Source organism: Hyla sarda, chromosome 6 (assembly GCF_029499605.1).
Source record: "Hyla sarda isolate aHylSar1 chromosome 6, aHylSar1.hap1, whole genome shotgun sequence".
Classification (NCBI taxonomy): domain Eukaryota; kingdom Metazoa; phylum Chordata; class Amphibia; order Anura; family Hylidae; genus Hyla; species Hyla sarda.
Window position 1 is genome coordinate 176,860,807 of NC_079194.1, and position 27,584 is coordinate 176,888,390.

At 41.7% G+C, this 27,584-nt stretch overlaps 1 protein-coding gene across 4 annotated transcripts in view; it reads right to left on the reverse strand.

The window, feature by feature from the left end:
• The window catches only part of AP1G1 (adaptor related protein complex 1 subunit gamma 1), a 102,111-nt gene that overhangs the window by 56,016 nt on the left and 18,511 nt on the right, over positions 1 to 27,584 (reverse strand). For 2 of the 4 annotated variants that reach the window (XM_056525867.1, XM_056525866.1), the window contains exons 2-6: positions 7,476 to 7,679; positions 5,056 to 5,180; positions 707 to 848; positions 344 to 440; positions 146 to 222 (exon numbers count right to left, since the gene is read on the reverse strand). In XM_056525867.1, the coding sequence (XP_056381842.1) occupies positions 146 to 222; positions 344 to 440; positions 707 to 848; positions 5,056 to 5,180; positions 7,476 to 7,676 (642 nt within the window). In that variant the 5' untranslated portion in view covers positions 7,677 to 7,679. Of the gene's footprint in view, positions 1 to 145; positions 223 to 343; positions 441 to 706; positions 849 to 5,055; positions 5,181 to 7,475; positions 7,680 to 16,567; positions 16,822 to 20,429; positions 20,489 to 27,584 lie in introns of all 4 variants that reach the window. The other 2 variants (XM_056525865.1, XM_056525864.1) reach the window with 2 other exon arrangements.

The following is a 27,584-nucleotide window of genomic DNA, read 5'->3' on the forward strand; positions in this document are numbered from 1 at the left end:
AAAGACTACATTGAAAGTTTTCCCACTTTGCATTTGGGAAGCAATAAAAAAATAAAATAAAATCAGTGCAAAGATGTCAATAGCTTTTAACTTGGATTTTTGCTAAAATGATGCCATAATCTTAAGAATGGCCATGAAACCCTACCTTCCTAAAGTGTGTCAACATGTCGGGGCTTCTTTCACACATCTCTGTTAGGAGCACCACGGAGGTATGCAGCACTCCTGTATAGTAAAATTAATAGTTAAGAATAAAAGGTGAAATTTAGAGAAACAGAATAAAAAATAGGAATGTGGTCATTGCCACATACTAAGCCAATGAAAGATGTCATGACAGGGTACATACCATGGTTTTTCTCGTTTAGCAGGTTTTTTGTAGCAGGTAAAAACATTTCCATAAGCTCTGGGACCTTTCGGATTACATGAACAGCACATAATGCAGCCTGTAAAAGATGTATAGAGACCAAATTTAGAAGACATTCCTATAATTCCTTTAGAGTCTTACAAAACTATAACTCCCAGCATGCTTTGACAAACACTAGCTTTTGTAGCTGGTGCAAAAGTGAAGCTAGTTAAAATCCAAATGTAGTTGAACAGCTGTCCAGCAACAGTCTCTCCCAAAGGTAACCAAGCAGAATCTTTATATCTCTGTAGATTGTTCTATAAAAGTTGCATAGTTCAACCAATAACAAGTGCTTTATACATTTACCTTTTTGCGCAGGTAGGAGTTGGATGTTTTTAGAAGTTTTTCTACCTCCCCTGCCAAGTCTCTGCACATCTCTGAGGATCCCATGCAGCCTAAAGTGCACAGTGCCAGACCCTGCACATACTGAGTGCTGTGGTTTAGGTCACTAGGAAAGAGAAGTTACCAGTTAAACAAATCTTACAGAAAAGGATTTGTTTTTTTACATATTTATCATATACAAAGATTGTAACAAAGTAGCAGAGGAGAACTAGTGAGTGAATAATTTTATTCCCATTCAGTAGGATAGCTAGGTAACATTTTGAATGAAATTTAACAGAAAAATTGCCTGGCTGTTACAGCATATCACCGACATTATGCCTAGTGAGGATCTGAATTTTAGGACCCTGCTGATCACAAGAGATCTAACTTGGCTTGCTTCCTTTGCAATGCAGTGACTTTAAAACCATGAAGAAGAAGAAGAGGTGTATGATCACAGCGTATGCAACTGCTTGGACCCCTGTGACCTTAATAAAGGGGTCCCAAGTCTCCTGTAAAAATGGAGTGGCAGATGCATTTGTGCACTGCTGCTGCATTCCACTGTCTCTGCGAGCTGGTGGAGATAGCCGAGAACTGTATTTATGCATCGACTGCTTCACTTCAACACAGGACACCGTTCTTAAGATGGTGGATGGTCCCACCAGCTGGATCATACACTTATGTCCTATCCTGTGTTAATGATTGCACAACTGCATTAAAGTGAATGTAGATTTTTTTCCTGTTTAAAGAAAGATTACTAAAAACTGTTTAAATCTGTTTCTATTTTCTGTTTCTGTTTCTATTTACTATTACTATTATTATAATTATTACGGTGGCTGCCATCTTGCCTGAGCTGTTTTTTTTTTTTAGAGCATTTAATGAAATGCTTTACAGAAGGATGCATGGACATAGATAACCCCATGGGAAGGACCTGTCCCATTCACATGTATTGCTGAGCATTTTCTGCCGAGGTCATTGTACGGATGCGGAGCTCTGCAATGGTAGTGGATCCACTGCTATCAATATACTGGTGCCACCTTTCACTCTACTCTTGTGAAGAAAGCATTCCTTGGCAATGATCTGTACAGAACTGAAGTGTTAGCTTAGTTTTAGATCTAGTGACCAGAATGGAAATTGCAAGATGATCATTATAAAATCTAGATAGTGGGAAAACAAACGCCAACAATTCTTAAAATAGAATGTTTAACATATAAATCGGAGTTAAACAGGTCATTTTCTGATGACACATTCTCTTTAACAAGTACGGTAGCTGATCCATTCTTAGAAGGTGATGGGCCAGATTTCATAGCCTAGCAATACCCCTTTAATAATTGTGCAGCATTAAGTCACAACACAGCAGAGAGCCACATGAATGCGAGTTATTACTCAGTCAGCTGTTATTCTGTTTTCTCCATTCCACCCACACAGAATGATCTCACCGATACAGCAAACAATTGTATAACCAAGGAGAAAGTATCCCACCTTCACAAGACATTTATCAATTTACACAAATTAGATGCAGAATAAACAGCTTCATAATAAATGCAGACAGGCTATGACGTGATTTGTGGGACTTCTTGCCTATTGAATCCAGTCTACACAGTTTTTCTTTCAGCATTGTCTGTGCACTAGTGATGAAGCGAATCAATCCCTTTCCTCTGACATCCTATGTGGTGAGTAATGAGGGTACATTCTGTACAACAGTGTTAAATATTGCTGTTCCCTTAAAATAACACAGCCTTTAATGTTTACACCTTGGCAACAGAGTATACCCCAAAGTAGGAATGTCAATATTGGGTCCAAAGAGTCAATATTGTGTTTCCCCACTATAAGTTTCCAGCACCGCCTAAAGTAGTACAAAGGATAGGGTATACGTTTTTAATCACGGATGTCTGACCATTGGACATTGTTCAAGCAATTCATGTCCTTAGTTTGCTTGTTTCCAGCAAACTCTTTGTGGCCTTGCTTATGCTTCATCTTTAGAAGAGGTTTTCTTCTAGGACAAAAGCCATGCAAGCCAATTTGATGCAATGTGCAGCATATGGTCAGAGCAATGACAGGATGACCCTCCCCCCCCCTCCCAATTCAACCTCTGCAGCAATGCTAACAGCACTCAAACGTCTGTTTTCCAAAGACAACCTCTGGATATGTTGCTGAGCATGTCCACTCAACTTCTTTGGTCAACCATGGTGAGCCCGGTCTGACTAGAACGTGCCCTGTGAAACCGCTGTATGGTTTTGCCCACTGTCTTGCAGTTTAGTTTTTTGCTCTTGGTAACCTTCTATAGCTTAAGCCATCTTTATGTAGAACAAAAATTTTTTTTTTCAGATACTCCGGTTTCTTTACCTTGAGGTCCCATGTTGAACTTCCAGTGAACAGTGAGTGTAAGGGTGATAAACCCAAATTTATGACACCAGCTATTCACACCTAAGACCTTGTGACTAGAGAGGAGCGAACTTACAGTAATTCGATTTGTCACAAACTTCTCGGCTCGGCAATTGCTGACTTTAACCTGCATAAATGAGTTCAGCTGAGAAGTTCGTGACGAATCTAATTACTGTACAGGAAGCTCGCTCATCTCTACTTGTGACATTAACAAGTCCCATGACACCAGGAAGGGAAAATTGGAAATTGTGCCCAATTTGGACATTTGGAGGGTTTACTCACTTCTTTTGACAAGGTATAGACATTGGCCCATATTTAGCACCTTGTGTGAGAGAAAAAGTGGAGAGATTTTTCCACAGCAACCAATCAGAGCTCAAAAGTAAAGTGAAAGCTGAGCTGTGATTGGCTGCTAGGTGAAAATCACTCCACTTTTTCTCTCACACAGTTTGATAAATCTGGGCCAATGAGTTGAGTGTGTTCAGTTTTTATGAGGACACAACATTAAACACTGTTATACAGGCTGTACACACAGTACTTTACATTGTAGCAGAGTGTCATTTCTTCAGTGTTGTCACATAAAAGATATAAAAAATAAAATGATTACAAAAATGTGAGGGGTGTTCTTATTTATGTGAGATACTGTAAATTGCACTAAAACGTCTATCCTTATGGCACATTACTATGGGAGTGTTTATAGCCTATATGGATCAGCTGCACTCTATGCTTGCAGCATACACCTTTTTATTCAGATTTCCAACACTTTCAGTTAAATAAACCCCAATTCTTCACACCACATAATCCCTATAAAAAGCACTTCATGTCACTAGATCCCAGTCTCTCCAATTAAAGCCTCTGCTTTGTGTCTAGTCACTTATCTGACTGAGCTGAAAAAGAAAAAAAAAAAAAAGAAAACAATTGACAAATGAAATGACTGGGCTTATTTGGTTTCCCTGCACTTTGAAGGAAAATGCAGAACACACACTGATTCAGCTTCCTGAATCTTAATTTTCCTCTTCTCACATTAGGGTGCACTCACACTGAGCATTGCACGCTGAATCTCCGGTCGGAGATTCAGCCTGGCAGCCGGCGGTAGGACCGCACGGCACTGACGGATATGCAGTGCTCACTTAATTCCGCTCAAAGAATGAACATGTTCTTTCTTTGAGCGGAACAATTTCTCAGTTGAACGGTTCTCGCGGAAGACCCATTCAGACTGATGTCAAAAGTTCACTGCACGGAATTCCGCAGGAACTACGTAGTGTGAACGTACCCTTAGGCAAAATTTGAGACTGGTTTGAAAAATAAACAGCAAAATATTGTGACCACACATACACCTGGCTAGGTAACAGCTCTTGTAATGCAGAGTGGATTTTAAAAGCTTGTAAAGTTGGCATCACACATATTAGTAGATGTATGATGCAATGTAATAAGACAAGACCATGTCTACAAAAGCTGAAATTGTAGCATATATTGCCCACCAAAATACCTTGCAAGCAAATGTCTTTTTGAATGGTGTATAACAAAGTATTCACAGAGAAAACAATCTGCAGAGTGGAATATCTGCAGAAGAGATAGAGCCACCAATTGGCATGAATGGAGGGAAAAAAATAAAACTACAATTAAAACTTTATGCAATAATTTAGTTACAGGTGACAAAGTTCCCATGTTTTCATTTTGTCATATGCAACCGCTATTATCACACTAGGTTCAAAGATCACCTCTGACATTTACTCTCTCACCACTATACATGTCCAGTCTGCTGTGCCTGTGGCATCCTGGGAATAGTTTTGTAAGTTGAGAGAAACACAAACATCCCACCATAGAGATAGTAAGCCTACGTCATTAGTGCGGTTATAGAACAGCAGTGGCCCAGTGGAACTACTAATCTCAGCATGCTCTAGGCAGCCAATATTGTAGACAGCGCAGTTGTAGAAAACAGGTTAATTTCTTACTTCTTAATGCAATTGGTCATCAGCAAGTGGACATCTTGTCTTTCATCCAGAAGAAGCATTGCACCAAGGTAACCAATCCTCTTGTCCGTGAATTTCTGAGAAGCTATGAGTTTCAAGCACTCCAGCTGCAGAAGAAAAATAAATAATCCAAGTCATCCTTACCGGAGAGCTATAGATGCATACGTACACAATAAAACTGCAACAAAAAACAAACAAACAAAGAGTGTTACCATGTTTTATTTTATGGTTAGGACACTCCTCCCCTAGACATAGGGGATAAGACCAAAGGATAGGGGATAAGACCAAAGGATAGGGGATAAGATGTCTGATCACAGGGGGTCCCAGCAGTCAGACTGGATCTCAGGCCTGGCACACAGTAATCCACATGCACTGAGTGAAATTGCCCTCCATACATGAATGGAGGGGGCATGACAACCACGACTGCCCAGAGCCTTGTACAGCAAGCATTCTGGACATAAATGTTCAGAACACCGGGGTGCCGGGCCAGAGAACACGGGAGATCCCATCGGCCAAACAGGTTATCCTATATCCTTTGGATAGCGGATAAGGTGTTTGGGTGTGGAGTACCTGTTTAAAGTTGAAAAAAAGCAGAATTTGTCTGAATTCACACACAATTTGCAGCACAGACTCCAACTGTATTTTGCAGAAAATTATAGTAAAATGAATGCAGATGGGTTTTGAAAACCCAATCCACACATAGCAGAAGAAATCTTCAATACCATTTACATTATGGATTTCATATTTATATAAATAATGGTGACATCCGCAGTGAATCTGCAGCACAATCTGTTGGCAATATGTAAATTTCACTGAAGAATCACTGTCGATGGCAAAATCATTGCAGATTTCTTCTGCTCTGTGCAGATGCAGGATGCCTTTTGAAGAACAAAGCCATACTTTTGTCAGTATTCTACTGCAGCCAGTTTTATACTTGCATAGGGCTTTATTTGTAACTATGGGGATGCAGTATGAAAGATAAGTAAAGTAAGCTAATGTAAGGTTAAATAAAAAAAAATAAAAGTAAATAATTAGTAAACATAAAGCCATCCGCTACTGAGAAATTGCCTGGTTCGGACTAAAAACACAGACAGAAATACTACATATGAACCCAGCCACAGATGAGTGGGTGGGTCATTGTATAGATAACTCAAGAACCAAGCAACCATTCTGCATGAATTTATAGCCAATTTACTTCAATGAAATTCCTGCAGCAGAAATGGGACATTGGGAAAGTGTATTGGCTATGAATTCATGCTGAATTTTCCTGCAGATTCAGTGCAGAAATTCTGCCGTGTGAAACCGGCCTTAGGGTCCATTCACATGTGCATACTTTTGCTGCACATCTACTGCAGAATTTGCTGCCCATTGACTTCAAAGGGTACTAAAATTAGCTACAGCAAATCTGCAGCAGACATGCAGCAGAAAATACGCATGTGTGAATGGGCATTTAGGGTATCTTCACTCTGCAGAATCTCTGCCTAAAGATATTGCGGGTGAGGAATTTATCAGAGTGGCTATCGCTAAAATTCTTCAGCAGGACCGCACTGACCTGTGCAGTCACCTTTGACAGCAATGCAGAAAATCCACAAAAAGTTTATATGTGTGCCATGTGAATTCCTACCGTGGAATTTTCTGCCAATAAAATTCCGAACTGTGAATGGGTTAGTGGAAGACCCATTCACACCAATGCTAGATAAGTGCAGCGGAACCTCCGTAAGATTCCATAATGTGAACATACCCTTTGGCTGCCATTACACAAAGCATTTCTTTTGAAATACTGCCACTGCAACTTTTGAGCCAAATCCATAAATGGATTCAAAAGGAATGAGAAATACACTTCTCCTTTCAACTAAACCCACTTCTGGTCATGGCTAAAGAACTGCAAATGAGACCCTCCTGTCATACCAAGGACTGTTACACACTCCTTGGCATTGTAGGAGAACCTTAGAATATGCTCTTCTCTCCAATCCTCCAACACACACCGGCAGCCCTTAAACTTATAGGGGATAAGCTTAGGGATGGAACTCCCCTTTTAAATCCCTTAAATACTTGGCCTTCCAGAACATTTCCATCATTATTAAATCACACATTTTCTTAACGGCCTTAAAAAAGGATAATGATTTCAGTTGCAGGACACATTTTGAATCATTATGTATGCAACATCAAGGAAGCAAGGGCTTTACCTACACTATTACAGTGAGCTCATGACAACATATGCTGACAGATTACATTATGGTACATTAATGCATATGTTTTTGCAATATTGCTTGAGAATAATTATAATAATAATCGATATCTGCAGTAGGAGTTATAATAAAAAAGGTCTTGTGTGACAACAGCCTTAGAGGCAATTTTAACAAAAAAAAAGTCTACTCTTGTCAAAGGCACCAAGAACTTACCTGCCCAAAGTGAGCAGGATATCCCAGCATGTGCATATATAGCAGTTTGGCCACATTGCGGCAGCGATATGTATTGTCTTCTTCACGGAATGATGAGCGAATGGCAGCACATTCCTTTTGGATCATCTCCCGCTCCTCAGCTTGTGTGCGTGCTGTCCGGATGGTGCGGATCAGCTCCCGCAGTCTGATAGGGGCCGGCATCCTCTGCACGAAAAACATAAAATGGGATGAAAAAAAACACTGACAGAGCTACATTTAGTTAGACAGTGTCAGACTGTTTGAAAGCACGCTGCATTAACACAGCAAATGGTAACTTCCAAGAGGAACAGCACAATGTAAAATTAAAATAAAAGATGCCCCAGAACTTTTTATTATGGAGAATAGAAGTATTTCAGGAGAGGTGACAGGTCCTCTTTAACCCCTTAAGGACCCAGCCAATTTTCAGTGTAGGACCCGGACATATTTTGCACATCTGACCACTTTCACTTTAAGCATTAATAACTCTGGGATGCTTTTACCTTTCATTCTGATTCAGAGATTGTTTTTTCATGACATATTCTACTTTATATTAGTGGTAAAATTTTGTCGATAAAATTCCAAAATTTGATGAAAAAATTGAAAATTCTGAATTTTTTTTTACTATGAAACTCTCTGCTTATAAAGAAAATGGATATTCCAAATAAATTATATATTGATTCACACATACAATATGTCTACTTTATATTTGCATCATAAAGTTGACAAGTTTTTACTTTTGGAAGACATCAGAGGGCTTCAAAGTATAGCAGCAATTTTCCAATTTTTCACAACATTTTCAAAAATTTTCAGGGACCAGTTCAGTTTTGAAGTGGATTTGAGGAGCCTTCATATTAGAAATACCCCATATATAATCCCATTATAAAAACTGCACCCCTCAAAATATTCAAAATGACATTCAAAAGGTTTGTTAACCCTTTAGGTGTTTCACAGGAATAGCAGCAAAATGAAGGAGAAAATTCAAAATCTTCATTTTTTACACTGGCATGTTCTTGTAGATCCAGTTTTATAATTTTTGCAAGGGGTAATAGGAGAAAAAGCCCCCTAAAATTTGTAACCCAATTTCTCTCGAGTAAGGAAATACCTCACATGTGTATGTCAAGTGCTCTGTGGGTGCACTACAAGGCTCAGAAGGGAAGGAGCGACAATGGGATTTTGGAGAGCGAATTTTGCTGAAATGGTTTTTGGGGGGCATGTCGCATTTAGGAAGCCCCTATGGTGCCAGAACAGCAGACACCCCCCCCCCCCCCAAATGGCATACCATTTTGGAAACTACACCCTTCAAGGCACTTAACAAGGGGTACAGTGAGCCTTAACACCCCACAGGTGTTTGAAGACTTTTCGCTTAAGTCGGATGTGTAAATGAAAAAAAGAAAAACATTTTCACTAAAGTGCAGTTTTTTTCCCAAATTTACCAATTTTACAAAAAGGTAATCGGAGAAAATGCCCCACAAAATTTGTAACCCCATCTCTTCAGAGTATGGAAATACCCCATGTTAGGATGTAAAATGCTCTGCGGGCAAACTACAATGGTCAGAAGAGAAGGAGTCACATTTGGCAAGCAAATTTTGCTGAAATGGTTTTTGGTGGGCATGTCACATTTAGGAAGCCCCTATGGTGCAAGCACAGCAAAAAAAAAAAAAAAAAAAAAAAAAACACATGGCATACTATTTTGGAAACTACACCCCTCAAGGAACGTAACAAGGGATATAGTGAGACTCAACACCTCACAGGTGTTTTACGACTTTTTGTTAAAGTTGGATGTGTAAATGAAAAAAAATAAAAATATTTTTCACTAAAGTGCTGGATTTCCCCCAAATTTTACATTTTTACAAAGGGTAATAAGAGAAAATGACCCCCAAAATTTGTAACCCCATTTCTTCTGAGTATGGAAATACCCCATATGTGGACATCAAGTGCTCTGCTGGCGAACTATAATGCTCAGAAGAGAAGGAGCACCATTGAGCTTTTAAAGAGTGAATCTGTTTGGAATAAGAGTAAGGTTTACAAAGCCCCCGTGGTGCCAGAACAGTGGACCCCCCCACATGTGACCCCATTTTGGAAACTACACCCCTCACAGAATTTAATAAGGTGTGCAGTGAGTATTTACACCCCACTGGTTGACAGATCTTTGGAACAGTGGGCTGTGCAAATGAAAAATAAAATTTTTCATTTTCACAGACCACTGTTCCAAAAATCTGCCAGACACCTGTGGGGCGTAAATGCTCACAGTACCCCTTATTACATTCTGTGAGGGGTGTAGTTTCCAGAATGGGGTCACATGCGGGGGGGGGTCCATTGTTCTGGCACTATGGGGGCTTTGTAAACACACTTGGCCTTCAATTCCGGAAAATTTTCTCTTCAAAAGCCCAATGGCGCTCCCTTTCTTCTGAGCATTGTAGTGCGCCAGCAGAGCACTTTACATACACATATGGGGTATGTTTTTACTCAGAAGAAATGGGGCTACAAATTTTGAGGGGCTCTTTTCCCTATTTTCACTTGTGAAAATGAAAAATTTAGGGTAACACCAGCATTTTAGTGAAATTGTTTTTTTCCATAATTTTCACATCCAACTTTAATGAAAATTCATCAGACACCTGTGGGGTGTTAAGGCTCACTATACCCCTTGTTACGTTCCATGAGAGGTGTAGTTTCCAAAATGGGGTCACATGTGGGTATTTATTTTTTTGTGTTTATGTCAGAACTGCTGTAAAATCAGCCACCCCTGTGCAAATCCCCAATTTAGGCCTCAAATGTACATAGTGCACTCTCACTCCTGAGCCTTGTTGTGCGCCCGCAGAGCATTTTACGCCCACATATGGGGGGGGGGTCTTTTTTTTCCCTTTTACCGCTTGTGAAAACAAAAAGTATGGGGCAACACCAGCCTGTTAGTGTAAAAAAATTTACACTAACAGGCTGGTGTAGCCCCCAACTTTTCTTTTTGATAAGGGGTAAAAGGAGAAAAAGCCCCCCAAAATTTGAAGTACAATTTCTCCTGAGTACAGAAATACCCCATATGTGGCCCTAAACTGTCTCCTTGAAATACGACAGGGCTCTGAAGTGAGAGAGCGCCATGCGCATTTGAGCACTATATTAGGGATTGCATAGGGGTGGACATAGGGGTATTCTATGCCAGTGGTTCCCAAACAGGGTGTCTCCAACTGTTGCAGTGTAAGGGGGTGTATATGTAGTGTTTTACTCTTTATTATGGGTTAGTGTAGTGTAGTGTTTTTAGGGTACATTCGCACTGGAGGGTTAGGGCGAGTTTCCCGCTAGGAGTTTGCGCTGCGGCGACAGCTCAAACTTCAAGAAACTTACTGTAAACCTGCCTGTGTGAATGTACCCTGTACATTCACATGGGGGGCAACCCTTCAGCTGTTTCAAAACTACAACTCCCAGCATGAACTGTCAGACCGTGCATGCTGGGAGTTGTACTTTTGCAACAGCTGGAGGCACACTGGTTCAGTTAGGTTATGTTACCTAACTCAGTATTTTCCAACCAGTGTGCCTCCAGCTGTTGCAAAACTACAACTCCCAGCATGCCGAGACAGCTGTTTGGGCATGCTGGTATTTGCAGTTTTGCAACATTTGGAGAGCTACAGTTTAGAGACCACTGCACAGTGATCTCCAAACTGTGATCCTCCAGATGTTGCAAAACTATAAATCCCTGCATGCCCAGATACTGTCTGGGCATGGTGGGAGTTGTAGTTTTGCAACAGCTGGAGGGTCACAGTTTGGAGATCACTGTATAGTGGTATCAAACTGTAGACCTCTAGATGTTGCTAAGCAACTCACCGCCTTCCGTAGGATACAGGGAGCCAGCCGCACAACATCGCCTCCGCCGCCATGGATGGGTAAGTGGACTTTGTCCCCGGTTCTCTGTTTCCCCGTTCTGCCCCGCCCTGCCCTGGGTGGGCAGAACGGGGAAATCGAAAGTTTCTCAGCTTATTTTTTTTATATATAAAGAGAACATTATAAAGTCATGCTGTATGCAGATGGTTTGTTACTGTTATTACAAGATGCTGTCTCTATGCTACCCAGAGTAATGGATACTGAAGAATAAGGATAGGGTATAAGTTTTAGATCGCGGGGGGGTCCGAGCACTGAGTGGCGTGTCACGACCTCCACCCGAAGCAGGGCCGCCACACTCCCTCCATATATATCTCTATAGAACCCTTATGAGGCTGATGCCAATTGCCCCATACTAGGGGGAAAAAATTCCTTCCCGACTCCAAATATGACAGTCAGAATAAATCCCTGAAACAATATTCTGTCAATATAAATATATTATCTATAACCTGCAATGTTACTACTCTCCAGAAACACAACCAGGCCTCTTTGAACTCCTTTACAGAGTTCACCATGACCGCTTTCTCTGGCACAGAGTTCCATAGTCTCACTGCTCTTAGTGGAGTAGAAACCTTCTTTCCTCCAGACAGAAGATGTCCCCTTGTAATAGATATAGTTTTGGGTATGAATAGATCATGGGAGGGATCTCTGTACTGTCCCCTGATATATTTATACATAGTTATTAGGTCTCCCCTTAGGGTTATTTAGTTTAGAAAAAATAAGGCTAATTCTGATAATCGTTCTGGGTACTGTAGTCCTCCCATTCCCAGTATTACTTTGGTTGCCAGTCTTTAAACCCTCTCAGCTCCACTATATCTTTCTTGTACACTGGTGCACAGTACTGTACACAGTATTCCGATTCCCCCTGGTCCAGTCTGGAGCTCACCTCCTCATAAAAGCTGATCAGGTTAGTTTGACAGGACCGATCCCTCCTAAACCCATGCTGACATTTAGTTTCATTCAGATACTCCAAAATGGTGCCACATTTACTGAGCTGAGTGATGGACACACATGCTTAGTCACCCTTGTCACATCCAAGTCTATACATAATGATCCTCAGAGTTATTAGCAGTAGAAAGAGGGAAGTGCTCATGCCATTGTACAGAGCACTAGTAAGACCTCACTTGGAGTACTGTGTGCATTACTGGAGACCGGATCTTCAGAAGAATATAGAAACATAGGAGAGACTTCAGAGAACCATTAAACTAGTACATGGGTTGAAGGTAAACATTACCAAAAAAAAGGCAAAAAGGACTTTAACATGTACAGCTTGGAACACAGACGATACAGAGAGGATATGATAGAAACTTCTAAATTCATAAAGGGAATGAATATGGTAACCGAGGAGAAGATATTTAGAAGAAGAAACTATCATAAGAGGACATCGTTTTAAATTAGAGGGGTAAAGGTTACTAAGAAAGTACTGGATGCATGTAATAGTCTTCAAGCAGAAGTAGTAGCTGCACTTACAATGAAGGAGATTAAGCATGCATGGGATCTATATATAAGGATATCCTTCATATAAGATAAAGGAATAGAGGAAAATTTCCACCCCAAATAAATGGAGCTCAGCACAATAACGGATAACATATCGAGTTGGAAATACACCTTTGAGTATTACCAGTAGATAAAATCCATATAATTCCTGAAATCCACCCTTTAACTGTGCAGTGACAGTTCAGTGGATGACACTTAAAAAGCCACACTACTGTAAGTTGCACCACATGACAAACTCTGCTTTGAGAGAAAACATACACACACACACACATATATATATATATATATATATATATATATATATATATATATATATATATATATATATATATATATATATATATGTATATGTCACTGGTGGCTTTCAGAGCTGGAGATATGAGAGATTATGTAGTGATCACTGAAGACAGACATGACTACAGTCTCAACGTGAAATGGCTGATAAATGCTGCTGACCGGATTATTTCGTTCCAGGAACAGTAACTCTGGTCATTATTAGATGAGAGTCATTGGAAACTTTGCCACACCTACCTATACAAACAGCATGTGTGAAATCTAGGAGTCTCATATCCCACGAGCATGACCCCCCCCCCCCCCCCATGACTTGCTGAAAGCCTTGCCTCCAGGTATGCTGTGTTCACATTTAGACAGATTTTTTATTCACTCACATGTGCCATAATTTGCTGCATATTTTCCTACCCATGAAAATGAATGGGTAGCAAAATCGCAGCAAAATACGGCATGTGAGAACATATCCTTAAAATGTATATGTAAATGTAAACATTGACTGCTTTGGTGTAACAGAAACTCATTGTTTCTGTTTGTCTACATTTTTACTGGTTTGATTTATTACTTTTTTGCTGTATAGTATAGCATAGTAGTCTACAGAATTATTATTTATTTTTTTTATTTGTGACATTTTACAATGTAATTCAAAGGAAAACTAATTCTGCTGTATGGTATACTGCATTAATCCATTTTTCGCATCCGTTTAACATATATGTTATTGCCAAATCCACCCAGCAGGCTCTCACATACGCACAGGTTTCTATTCACCAAGAAAATTTGTCCAGAAAGACCACGTTTTGAGCCACAACACACAGAAGTTTACCATTCACCATAGATGTGCAGGTAATCTGTAAATCTGTCACTATTACAGATTCTCTGCAGACACATTGAAGTGAATGATAGTGAAAGTAGCAGTGGCTTTCCCACAATGAACATGTGACCATACCCTTAAAAGGGTTACCCAGCAAAAATATTTTTCTTTAATAAGCCCAGAATAATACCAGCAATAAAAAAAAAAAAAAAAAAAAAATCTGGACTTACCTCCCACTGCCCCTTGGTGAGCATCACCATTCTGGTCTCCACTGCAATCCTCTAACTGCTTCTGGGGCCCAACACGCAACACTGCAGCTCAACTAATCGCTGTCCACAGTGGTGCCTCAGCCCGGTCAACGATTGCCTGAGTGGCAATATAATAGTTTGGCCAAGGCCAATGTCATACAGCAGCTCAGCAGATCACTGGCTGAGGCAGGACACAGCTGTAGCCAGCCATTAGCTAAGCTGCAGTGTTGAGTGTTGGACCCCAGAAGCAGTTAGAGGATTGCAGCGGAGACCAAGACAGCGAAAGTCACAAGGTGATCGGCAGGAGGCAAGTCAAGGTAGTGCTGGGCGGTATGGTTCATACCGAATACCGTAAATTTTGTCCTGCACGATATGAATTTTTCCCATACCGCAATACCGGTTGGGCCCCTCCCCCTCGGGAATGAATTATCAACCCAGCGCTGCGCTGTCCCCACATCTGGGAACTAATCATATGTGACCCACGAGCGCTGTTCTGCTTCAAACCCGCCCCCCCAATCATCAGCCCAGCGCTGCGCTGTCCCCATCGGGGAACTAATCACGTCACCCACAAGCGCTGCCTTCCTCGTCGTCCTATTTGTTGCGGGCCGCCGGCGTTGGAACTCTGTACTGTACACTGTATCCCAAAATATAAAATAAACTTTAACTCACTTTCCCCCATTGGAGAGAAGTCAGCCTATCACCGTGCGCAGAAATGTTCCGCCTCGGCCGGTGATAGGTTGAGCGCACTGTCATGTAAGAAGCCGGCTCAACCTATCACCGGCACTCAACCTATCACCAGCCAAGGTGGAACATTGCTGCATCCGGTGATAGGCTGACGGCTCTCCGACGTTCCAGTCCCCAGGAAGTAGGTGAGGCCGGTACCGGACCAATGGGAGGTGAGTTAAAGTTTATTTTGTTTATCTTTTGCAGCCCGGGCATAGGGATACAGCGTACAGTACAGAGTTCCAGCGCCGGCGGCAAGCAACAAACAGGAGGACGAAGAAGGCAGCGCTTGTGGGTGACATGTGATTAGTTCCCCAATGGGGACATCGCAGCGCTGAGCTGATAATTTTTTTTGGGGGGGGGGGTAGCAGAACAGCGCTCATGGGTCACATGATTTGGGGGGGGGGGTGGAAATACCGTTATATACCGTGGAACCGCCATAAGTTACAAAATACAAGATACACATTTTTGGTCATACCCCCAGCTTTTTTTTTTTTTTTTTTTTTTACACGCTCACATTCTGGGTGGGCTTATTAAAGAAAAAAAATTGATTTTGGCCAGATAAGCTGAATTAGGTTAATTTCACACACTGTGTGCCCATTTAATCTGTAATTCGCCAAAAACGGAAAGTTTTTTTTGCTTTTTTTTTACATTTTATAATGTATGAGTAGGTTTAGTCTGCTTTACTGCAGTATATATTTCATTTGTGAGACTTAATTAGTGTGGTGGTATAAATTATTCTCTCCAATAAAAAAATAAAAAAAAAAAAGTATGTTGCCGAGAAGCAGACCAAATGTAGTCAAAGTCTTAGTTCAGTCTATTCAGTCTCTATGGGAACATCTATTCAATGTTTTTTTTTGAATATATATGCTCATCGTATGGCACTTTACTGATGGGAACACAGCCTTAGGGTTCTTATCTAAATGCATCAACGGTTAAGACCTCTGCCATTGGAAACAGTGAAACCTACTTGAGAAGGTCCCATTAAATGAAAATAGGTCCTCTTGTAGAAAATGGCAACAATGCATAATGGATGGTGGGTTAAAATCCGCCCACAAAATTGGTCTAAGCAAGCGTTGGTCTTCTCGAGCAATTTCACTGTACTTAACCCATAGATTACTGGGCAAGTTCATTATTTTCATCCCAAAACTATGGTTTCACCTGTAGTAGCAAATACTACTCCCAGAATGCCATGACAATAGGCTGGAGTGTTGCTCGAGGCATGTTGGGAGTTTTAGTTTTTGCAACAGTTGGTGAGACATTAGATTGATTGCTCTACACATTTTTTATTATTGTATAATGACCCAAAAATTGGGCAATGTACAGCCAAGCCTTAAAGAACCATGAAGGATGAGCAGACACTACTGTGCATTACTGCACTACCAATATGACAGGGAAAGAAAGGAATACCAAAGCACAAGGTAGGTATAATGTGATGGCCTAAGGCAGTGGTCTGCAAGCTGTTGCTCTCCAGCTCTTATGAGAATATAACTCCCAGTATACCCTAGAAGTCACATGGAGTAGCTTACAACAGCTGCAGAGTCATCATTTCCAGATCACTGGTCTAAGGACAAAAAATAACAGTTTATACACAAAGAAAAACTCCACCAAGACTACAAGACTAAAAATTGCTCCCTTACCTTCCATTTTTCATGTGCCAGGTCTGACAGTGTCTCCAACAAGTCCATCGGTCCTAAGTTACACAACACTCTCCCCTTCACCCTTCTCCTGTTTAAATCAAACTCATAGAAAGGGAATGCCCCTCCCCAAGAGGCTTTCTATTCAGGTGAATGGGAACTTGACAGGGGAGGGACATACAATACCAACTCAGCAATTCAAACAGGTTGAGCGGAAGAGGAGTGGAGTGCAGCGTGGAACCATCGGAGTGTGGAACCTGGGGTGCGGCAGGGAGAAAGCAGAAGGTATGGAAAATAAATGTATTTTCTAAATAATTTCATAAGTAATGCTATGAATAAAACTTTGTGAATTTGACAGGAGGAAAATTGCCAATAGAGACTACTACAGAACTTGATGGTCCCCCATTATAAGTCAATAAAGCCTGTTAGGTACCAGCGGTATCAATCATAAGATAGTTCCTGATAAGTATTGTGGCTTTTGCAATAATAAGAAACCCCATTTATAGTGTGAACTACAATTCTAAACACATACTGACTGAAATAAAGAAAGCTTATCTGTAAGTCACAGATTTATCAGCCCCACTATTCAACCATAAAAAGTGGCATGACAGGTACCAGCAGAAAATGTCTAGCTGTATTACCTACCTGGCTACTGTGATTTATTTTTTATTAACATTGACTACAGACATGCTTTCCCTTGTTCACATATACACAGTTCAGCCATAACATTATAACATATGGTGTTAATAACATTGATTTACGTTGTGATAATGATACCTGTTAAGTGGTGGGACATAAGAAATTGATATGTTGGGAGCAGGGAAATGGGAAAGCGTAAGGGCACATTCACAATACAGAATCTTTGCCAGGCGAAGTTACAGACAGAGACTCTATGGGCAGAATGCACAAGCAGAACAAGCTGAGGACACAAGGACCATTTGGAAATGCCCTGTCTCAATAGACGGCATTGCACAGTCAGCTTACAGGATCACTGGATCCAGCAGTGGCTACGCATATAACAGAGGTTGAGGAGTGCCAGCAGGTGAAGAACGCTGTTCTACAAGATCATGGCAGGTGAGCAGCAGTGTGTGCCATTATTACCACAGGACTTACCAACTTTTGCAAACTACCACCTACTCTACTAAATGGTGCTTAGCATCGAGGAATATAAATACTGAACTATTCTCTGTCATAAAAAAAAAAAAAAAAGATTGCTCAGAGAGCCAATATGCAATATTATTGACAGAAAACATAGCCACATGGGTACCAGAGCCATACTGTTGATGGATTGCTGTGTGTGATACTGCTATGGCCCTGGTACCCTTGTGGCTATGCCTTCTGTCAGACAATCTGCTTTATCTGCTTTTTAATTGAGTGCATTTATTTCATATATTTTTTTGTGGACAATAAACATTTTTGTTGCTTTGTTTACTAGTAAGTAACATAGTTCATAAGGTTGAAAAAAGACCAGAGTCCATCAAGTTCAACCTATAACCCTAAATGAGTCCCTACTGAGTTGATCCAGAGGAAGGCAAAAATTCCTTCCAGACTCCAATATGGCAATCAGAATAGATCCCTGGATCAACCTTCTGTTCCTATAGATCTAGAATCCATAACCTGTAATGTTACTCTCCAAAAATGCATCCAGACCCCTTTTAAATTATTTTACCTAGTTATCAATGACCACCGCCTCAGGCAGAGAATGCCACAGTCTCACTGCTCTTACAGTAAAGAACCCCCATCTGTGCTGGTGTAGAAACCTTCTTTCCTCTAGATGTAGAGGATGTCCCCTTGTTATATATACAGTCCTGGGTATAAATAGATCATGGGAGAGATCTCTGTACTGTCCCCTGATAAATATACATAGTTATTAGGTCGCCCCTAAGCCTTCTTTTTTCTAAACTAAATAACCCTAATTCTGATAATCTTTCTGGGTACTGTAGTCCTCCCATTCCCCGTATTACCCTGGTTACCAGTCTTTGAAGCCCATTACATCTTTCTTGTACACTGGTACCCAGTACAGTGGTCTCTCAACATACAATGGTAATCCGTTCCAAACCGACCGTCGTTTGTTGAAACCATCATATGTGGAGGGATCCGTGCAATGTAAAGTATAGGACAGTGGTCTACAACCTGCGGACCTCCAGATGTTGCAAAACTACAACACCCAGCCGTTGGCTGTCCGGGCATGCTGGGAGTTGTAGTTTTGCAACATCTGGAGGTCCGCAGGTTGAAGACCACTGGTAGACCCCTCACCTGTCCCCTCCGCTCCCAGGATGTCGCCTTCCATCGCTGTCGCCGCGTCCCCGACGCTCCGGCAAGGCCTCTGCTTCCCCGGCATCCTCGCTCTCCGTCGCCCCCATCATGTCACTACGCACGCCGCTCCTATTGGATGACGGGACGGCGTGCGCAGCGACGTGATGACGATGAAGAGCGCCGACGATGCAGGGGATCCCGAAGAGGACGTGCCAGAGCCCCGAGGACAGGTAAGTGATTGTCACCGGACCACACGGGGCACCGTAAACGGCTAACCGGTGGCAGCTGAAGCAGTCAGCGCTGCCGGATAGCCGTTTATGCGATGGCCCCGACATACAAAAGCCTCATATGTTGATGCTGCCTTCAACATGCGATGGCCTCTGAGAGGCCATCGTATGTTGAAATGATCTTATGTCGGGGGCCATCGTAGGTCGGGGGGGGTCACTGTACTGTACACAGTATTCCATTTGTGGTCTGACTAGTGATTTGTACAGCGGTAGAATTATTTCCTTGTCGTGGGCATCTATGCCCCTATTGATGCACCCCATGGTTTTATTTGCCTTGGCAGCAGCTGCCCAACACTGGTCACTACAGCTAAATTTACTGTTAACTAAAACTCCCAAGTCCTTTTCCACGTCAGTTGTCCCAAGTGTTTTCCCATTTAATACATAATTCAAGCCCGGATTTTTCCTCCCCATGTGCATTACCTTACATTTATCAGTGTTGAACCTCATCTGCCACTTCCCAGCCCAAACTTCCAACCTATCCAGATCAATTTGTAATAGTTCACTGTCCAATATAGTGTTTCCCATTTTACAGAGTTTAGTATCATCTGCAAAGATTGCTACTTTACTATTCAACCCCTCTGCAAGGTCATTAATAAATATTTTAAATAGAACAGGACCCAAGATGGACAACTGTGGTACCCCACTAGTAACAGTCACCCAGTAGTCCATAGATTCTACATTACTTCCATTTCTGGTCTTTCCAATTTTTATGTATTTTTACTTTTATGGGGCTTCTGCTCTAGTTGGTTTTATTGATTAGTGTGAATGGGGCCTAAGGATCTAAGCAACAATAACAAGGGCAATATGTGATTACTACATGACGGTAACGGCATCTCCAGAATGGCAGGTCTTTATTAAGGTATGTGAGGAATTATGGTTAGAACATCTGGTCCAATCCCAAATGTGACGACCAGTAACCATGTAGTTTTAATGTTGTAGCTGATCTAGTATATGCAGCTTATATGTGATGAGCGCTACTATATCAAGGAGCAGAATATCCTCATGTTTAAAAAAAAAAAAAAAAAAAAAAAAAAAAAAAAAAAAGGTGCTGTCTCACCAACACAGCCCATTTACAAATTTCCTATAGGGGAAAACTGCATCACAAAGAGACACTCTTTGGGACCTGTTCTCTGAGCCAGAATGTAGAGCCACTAATAATAAGCCTCTGGGTGGTCCATATAATCCAGAGATGGCCATGTATTGAGTAGCCAGCAGGCCATTTTAATGGTTCCAATGCATCTATTTGGGAACTAGTTTTTATATTCCATTTTAATTTGTTCTGCATAGTACATGGTATATATGGTAACAGACTACAAACAAACCCGTGTGTTCTAATCCAGGAGTCATAGTACTATCCATGGGTCCTCTCCTTCTTGCTAACCTAGACAATGTTCATAAGAAGAGGAGACAGAAGGAAAGGAATAAGACTCACCAAATGTAATCCAGTCTTCCTATTACTATTTCACATTATAAGCACATTACTTACAATTCACATCCAAAAAGACAAAAGGTAGAAAAAGTGCATTTTGCTAATGGGTTGATACTCTCCTTCTCTTAACTAAGAGTTAATGGTAAAAGAGCTTTCCTAGTCAGGCTGGATGGCAAGGGGATAGTAAGAGGAGGCAAGGTACACATCCACCCTAAAGCTTGCCACACACAAGCAAATGTTATCTGGACCCATCAGGATCAGCCAACAATCTAATATGGATGCCACTCCTGAAACCCCACTTATCCCAACATGGTTCCCGGAATAAATGGTGTGCAGCCTGTGTGTCTCTCCTGTGCTCCATTCCTTCTTTAAGGAGTAACCGCACACTGCTGAAGTTCACTGCTTGGCAATGTTTAGCAGACATAGAGAACAGCACGTACTGCGCATAATTCATAGCGTGGACAGTTTTCTCCCCTTTTTCAGGATGGGTATGGGTCCCAGCAGTTGGGCCCCCACCAATCGGCTTGGCTTGTCAGGCCCTGTTTTGTGGATCAATGAAAACTCCTAAAATGGGAAAAGCCCTTGGTGTTTCTTGTAAAGCTGCCCCTAAACATCTGACACAGCTAAGCTACCTTACTAAGCAGATATTCCACTCAGGGGGTTGGCGAAGCTAGTTTACAAACCTTGTAGGATATTTAATGACAGGTGGGCTGACAACCAATTTACAACTAAAAAAAAAAAAAAAGAAAAAGAAAAAGTGGAAGGGAATGGAACATCATGTTCCCCCTCTAACAGTACCGAAAATGAAAGACCATCTTTGTGCAACTTCTCCTAAAGCAGCATTCTTGTTACTTGATACACAGTTGTATGCTGTATTGTGAATAGCAAGCGCACAGTGTAATAATGAAGGCTGAGGCTGCACAAAGCCTTCATGTATATTTAAGCCACCGTCTGAAGCCCTTTTCCTCCTCAGTGCAGTATTGGCACTGTAATGTGATCACATGCCAGCAAACAAGCAGCAGTACCCATACGTTCCCTTACTGACACAACTACAAAAAACACAAATACTGCAATGAAAGCCATGGTATTCAGTGCTGCCCAACAGGTAGGGATTATAACACAACCTGGATTATCAGACAGAGATAAGTAGAAAACTAGTTTAGAAGAAGAGAGACAAGTATATAATAATACGACTCAATTTCCTAGACCAGTGGTTCTTAACCTGGGTTCGATCGAACCCCGGGGGTTCGGTGAGTCAGTCCCAGGGGTTCGGCGGGGGAGGTCGCAACAGAACAGGCAAACCAAGCAATTGCTTGGGGCCCCGAGCTGGCCCGGGGCACCGAGCAGAGCCAGTGTTTTCCCATCCTGTAGCGACGGGGCAATTCCTCCCACATCACTATTAACTGCCTGCGGCCCTGCGTTAAGTTTAAAAATGCAGGGTCACCGGGACATAGCGCACACCAGGATGTCGCTGGCGTCCCGTGCGTGCGCTGATGGAAACTAAGGCGGCGAGGACCGGATGATAGAGGAGGAGGAAGACGCGTGCTGGCCAGCTTGGTAAGTGACCAGCAACACGTCATCTTCGGTGCTCCGACCACCGGTCCCGAGACCTGCTACAGCCGGAGCACTGAAGTGGGCAGTACACAGGCATACAGCCTCCAGCCATACACTGTATATGGCTGGAGGCTGTATGTCTGTGGGGGAACACTGCCTGCCTAATGTGGGGGGGGGGGGGAACACTGCCTGCCTAATGTGGGGGGGGGGGGCACACTGCCTGCCTAATGTGGGGGGGGGGGGGACTGCCTGCCTAATGTGGGGGGACACTGCCTGCCTAATGTGGGGGTGGGGGACACTGCCTGCCTAATGTGGGGGGGGGGGGCGGACATTGCCTGCCTAATGTGGGGGGGGGGGGGGGGGGACACTGCCTGCCTAATGTGGGGGGGGGGGAACACTGCCATTGTTGTGAAAATGACATGAGAGTGGCACTTGCCAAGGTAAAGCCGCGCATTTCTGAACTGGTCTCTGAAAGACAACAGCAGAAGTCACACTGATTTGCAGTAAATATTCATTATGTTTTTGTTTTTTATAGTTTTGTTCATTTTGTGCACCTATATATAAATATATACTTAAATATACACCTCCTATGTTTTGAATTTGAAAAATCATATTGAATTTTTCCAATTAAGAAGGGTTCGGTGAATGCACATATGAAACTGGTGGGGTTCAGTACCTCCAACAAGGTTAAGAACCACTGTCCTAGACATTTAGATGCAGTGGGTGAATCTCTCTCACAAAGATTTGCCTTTATTAAATGTACGAGAATAGGCACAAATAAGTCTCAACATATTCTAAGGGCTGTCTCAGGGTAAACCATGCACTCATTTCTAATAGATGTTCCAGGAGAGGCGCCAAAATACAATTGTAAATAGTAGCATGAGTGCTGGGTTTTCAAACTTTTTGAACAGAAGAAAAGCCTTTTCTCCTAATACTGTGCATATATGTACTAGATCGAGATATATAATGGCTCACCTTATCGCTTAGGAGTTAGATTAAAAAAAAGCTAGATCATTGGGTGTTTGCTAGAAATTCTACCAATTGCTAAAATGCTGGACCCCAGTCCACTGTCCTGTACTACCAGTAGTTCTATGGAGCGGCTGTGTGCACTATAGCCCCATACTCTTCCTCCTTACAACATACACGACAATGGAAATGGATCAGAGCACTGGGGTCCACTCTTCTAATGGTCAGTTTGTTCCCAAAAGTCAGAATCTCACCAAACATCTATTTCCTTTCCAGTAAACAGGTGATGACTGTACATTGCTGGAACACCCCTTTTCACACCCTTTTTCGATAAGGTATACTCCTTTCCCTAATTTTCTCATTCCAATGTAGGTCTGTACAGAGAAAGGAAGCAGCATGTAGTGTACATTTGGATGTGTGGGAGACTATAGTGTAACGCTGCGTTCACACAGCCATCTAGACCCATCCAGTTCTTCTCCTGTCCAAAAAATAAAAAAAAATAAAAAATGGACAACAACAGATGCAGACAAATGTTATCTGTTATTGTTCAGTTAATAAATCAAAACTAAATTTATGCTCTGAGCATGCTCAGAAGTAAAAAGTAGATTAAAAAAACAGATTGAACAAATGGATGCAAACGGATGACATTAAAGGCTTATCCATTTTCCATAGACTTCAATGTTAAATTTACTGTATCTGTTTTTTCTTCATTTTTTTTTTTTGACGGGAGAAAAAAAAAATACTGCATGCACCATCTTTTCTCCCATAAAAAACGGAAATGAGCGCAGACTTATGTGAACGTATTGTAAAAAAAAAAAAAAAAAAAAAAAATTGGATTATTTTACAACCGTTTGTAATTCATTTACAAGAAGCAACAACGGAACCTAGATATGGGGGGGGGGGGGGGGGGGGGGGGGAATACGGGGACAGACGGCCATGTGAATGCACCCTAAAAGAGAACACAAGGTACACAAAGCTAATACAAGAGTACTGGGAAGGAACATATACATACACCAGGTGGTGGCTAGTTTTTATTTTTTATTTTTTTATGATATTGACTGGCATATTCTAAAAGCAATACTGCCTGGATTTGCCATGCACTGTCATGTATATAGTGAGACAATGCCAATCTACAACAATAAGAGAAAGAGCAATATAGTGGTCTCTAGCATTTTATCAAGCTTGAGCCAGTCTGTATTCTGCACTAACCTTCAGATTCTACACCAGTGTTTACCAACCAGGGCGCCTCCAGCTGTTGCAAAATTACAACTCCCAGCATGTCCGGATAGCCAAAGGCTGTCTGGGCATGCTGGGAGGTGTAGTTTTGCTACAGCTGGAGGCGCCCTGGTTGGGAAACACTGTTCTACACAATGGTGGTGTCAGTCTTTGTTTAAAAGGAATTCCTTTTTACTGATGGTAAGCAGCGATCTTGAAAATGGTGAGGAATTGAGACACTATATTAGAAAGTTGCATAACTTTTTTCCCCACATATCGCTTACACTGCTAGGGTTTAATGTAAGCAATATTACAGTATTGCCAGTAAAGCATTCTAGCCATTCATAGACACTCAAAATTAGATATATTTAGACAAAAATAGGGCAACATAAGAGCGTGAAAGGAAAAGAAGGTAATTTTAGAGCAGCCTGTTAAGACAGGCGTAAAGAGATCTGAAGGAACATGAGACTTTTGGGCTCTGCACTCGTTCCAGTGATGGTTAAGAAATACAGAAAGTCTCTTCTGTATCCTATAGAATTGACACATACATCACAGCTGTGTAACCTCAGGAATAGCAGAGGCACTGCCATCATAATGACAGTACTACACAAAATCTTTTCTACTTGTCATTTACTCCTAGTAGAAGGAAAAGCTCCCTGCACAATAATAAATACAAGCACAAATACAAAATACTGTTTAGGCTTTAATGTACTTAGATGAAAAAATAATAATAGTGGCACTCACCATTCAGTCCATTAAATAAGAGCTGCTCAAATAACAGCTGTTCTATAATACAATGTGTGCATTACCAGCCAATTCTCATTTAGGGAGTAATTACATTGCCCCAGTTTAGAGCCACCAAAATCTATTTGTTTTGTACATTTGTAGTCCTCTCCCCTACCATGTCCTCTCACTACTTCCTGGTTGAGCCCTTCCTCAGTACTACATTTCCCAGAAGGTATTGCTTTCCCTCTACTCTTCTTCCCAGTCCTCCCACCCTGCCTACTCCGCCATTGCTCTACAGAGGACCGCAGTATGCAGAACCTGCTGCCTTCATTCCTTGCCCACTCCTCTGTCTGTGGCATCGTTCAGCACAAGCCAGCATGCTATAAACACATTCTTCCATCAATGTTCCAATAAAGATGTGGGTCATTGGAATTACAGTTTTATTTAAATACAATTTTCTGATACCAGAATATCCCTTTAAGTTCTATTAAACTGGAAAAAAATAAATCTTGTCTTTTTGAGCCATAAAACAACCGACTAACAGTTTTTAACAGACATTTGTCTGAAAAAAACAAAGTATGAACATAGCCTAACACTTTCCCAACTAAAGCTTTGTTGCAATTGTATGCAATCTAGCTACTCATTTGTGAGATAATACATTAGCATTACAAATCTCTCCTATGCAGACAGATCTTAAAATAGCCAGGTGAAAAAACATGTTACAGCTTTATTTATGTAAAACTGGAAACCCCTTTAAAAGGGGTATTCGGGGCAAAAACATTTTATCCCCTATCCAAAGGATAGGGGATAAGATGTCTGATCGTGGGGAGCCCGCCGCTGGCCCCCCCCCGTGATCTCCCTGCAGCACCCGCATTCTATGAAGGAGCTGCGTCTCCAGTTTTAGAAACCTCCAGGTTTCCGAGACTGGGGACGTGATGTCATGCCACGCCACGCCCCCTCTATTCATGTCTTTGGGAGGTGGCGTGGCGGCCATGAATCCCCCTCCCATAGACATGAATGGAGAGGGCGTAGCGTGACATCACATCCCCAGTCCCTGAAACCCAGAGCTTTCCGAAACTGGAGACTCAGCTCCTGCATGGAATGTGGGTGCTGCAGGGAAATCACGGCGGACCCCCCGCGATCAGACATCTTATCCCCTATCCTTAGGATAGGGGATAAAATGTTTTTGCCCGGAATACCCCTTTAAAAAGGAATGAAATCGGAAAGTTGGAATTACTTACCGATAATTCATTTTTCATGAGTCCATCATGACAGCACCACCATGAGATTATCCCCTGTAGCTTTAACAGGAAACACAGAGGTTGAATAGGCCCCTCCCCATCCACCCCTCAGTGGTTTTAAATTAACTAGAACATAAACAATATGTCTATAATACTTATCTACAGAAGGGTGGGAATTAAAGGGTGCTGTCATGATGGACTCATGAAAAACGAATTATCGGCAAGTAATAATTCCAACTTTTCGTCATCATGACAGCACCACCATGATACATACCAGATAAACAGGTGACTTTAGGGAGGGACCACACACAAAAGAAAGATCTTGGGAAGATGTTAAATTCAACCTATAATGGTTGAAGAAGGTATGCGGAAAGGACCATGTTGCCGCTCTGAAAATCAGTTCGATGGAGGCTGAAGCTTTTATGCCCTGGAGACAGCTAGCACCCTGGCTGAGTGAGCACGAAGACCTTCAGAGACTTGCTTACTGGAAGATTTATAGGCCTCCTGGATAGTCATCTTCAGCCACCTAGAGATTGAATATTTTTGAAGCTTTCTTGCCCTTATTGGGCCCTTGAAATTGTGCCCTTATTGGGCCCTTGAAATTGAACGAAAAGGTTTGAATCTTTTCTCCAGAATTTAGTAGTCTCCAAGTAATGAATAACACATCTTTTAACATCAAGGTTATTTAAGACTTCCTCCTTCTGATTTTTTGGATTATTGAATAATGAGGGCAATGTAATATCCCGAGACCTGTGAAAATTAGTGACCACTTTTGGAAGAAAAACTGGATTAAGTTTGAAGATAATCCTATCACCCAGGATGATACATTATGGTTCTTAAATAGATAGAGTTTGGATTTCTCCAACCCTTCTTGCTGAGGTGATGGCAACTAACAGCGCAGTTTTGCAGGTCAATAATTTAACAGAGGTCTCAGACAGAGGCTCAAAAGGGATGTTTGGTTAAAGCAGAAAGAACAAAATTTAAATCCCATGGAGGAGTCAAGTAAGATATTTGAGGTTTTAATCTAGAAATGGCAGAAAAAAATATATTTTTATCCATTTATGTTCAGCTAGAGAGGTATCAAAGTAGCATCCCAAAGCTGCCGTATGAACTTTTAAAGGTACTGATAGAAAGACCTTTTTTTGAACCTTTCTTGTAGAAAGTCTAGTATGTTAGGGATGTCTGGATTCAGAATGTCCGGTGGGGAAGGAGCACACCACGAGATAAACTTCTTCCTGTATCTTAAAAGGAGATGTCCAGTACAGACTATTCCTATTCCATCCTGCCTGGGCTGCAAAAAAAAAAAAATAAATAAAAAACTTTCACTTATCCTCCTACGTTCCCCC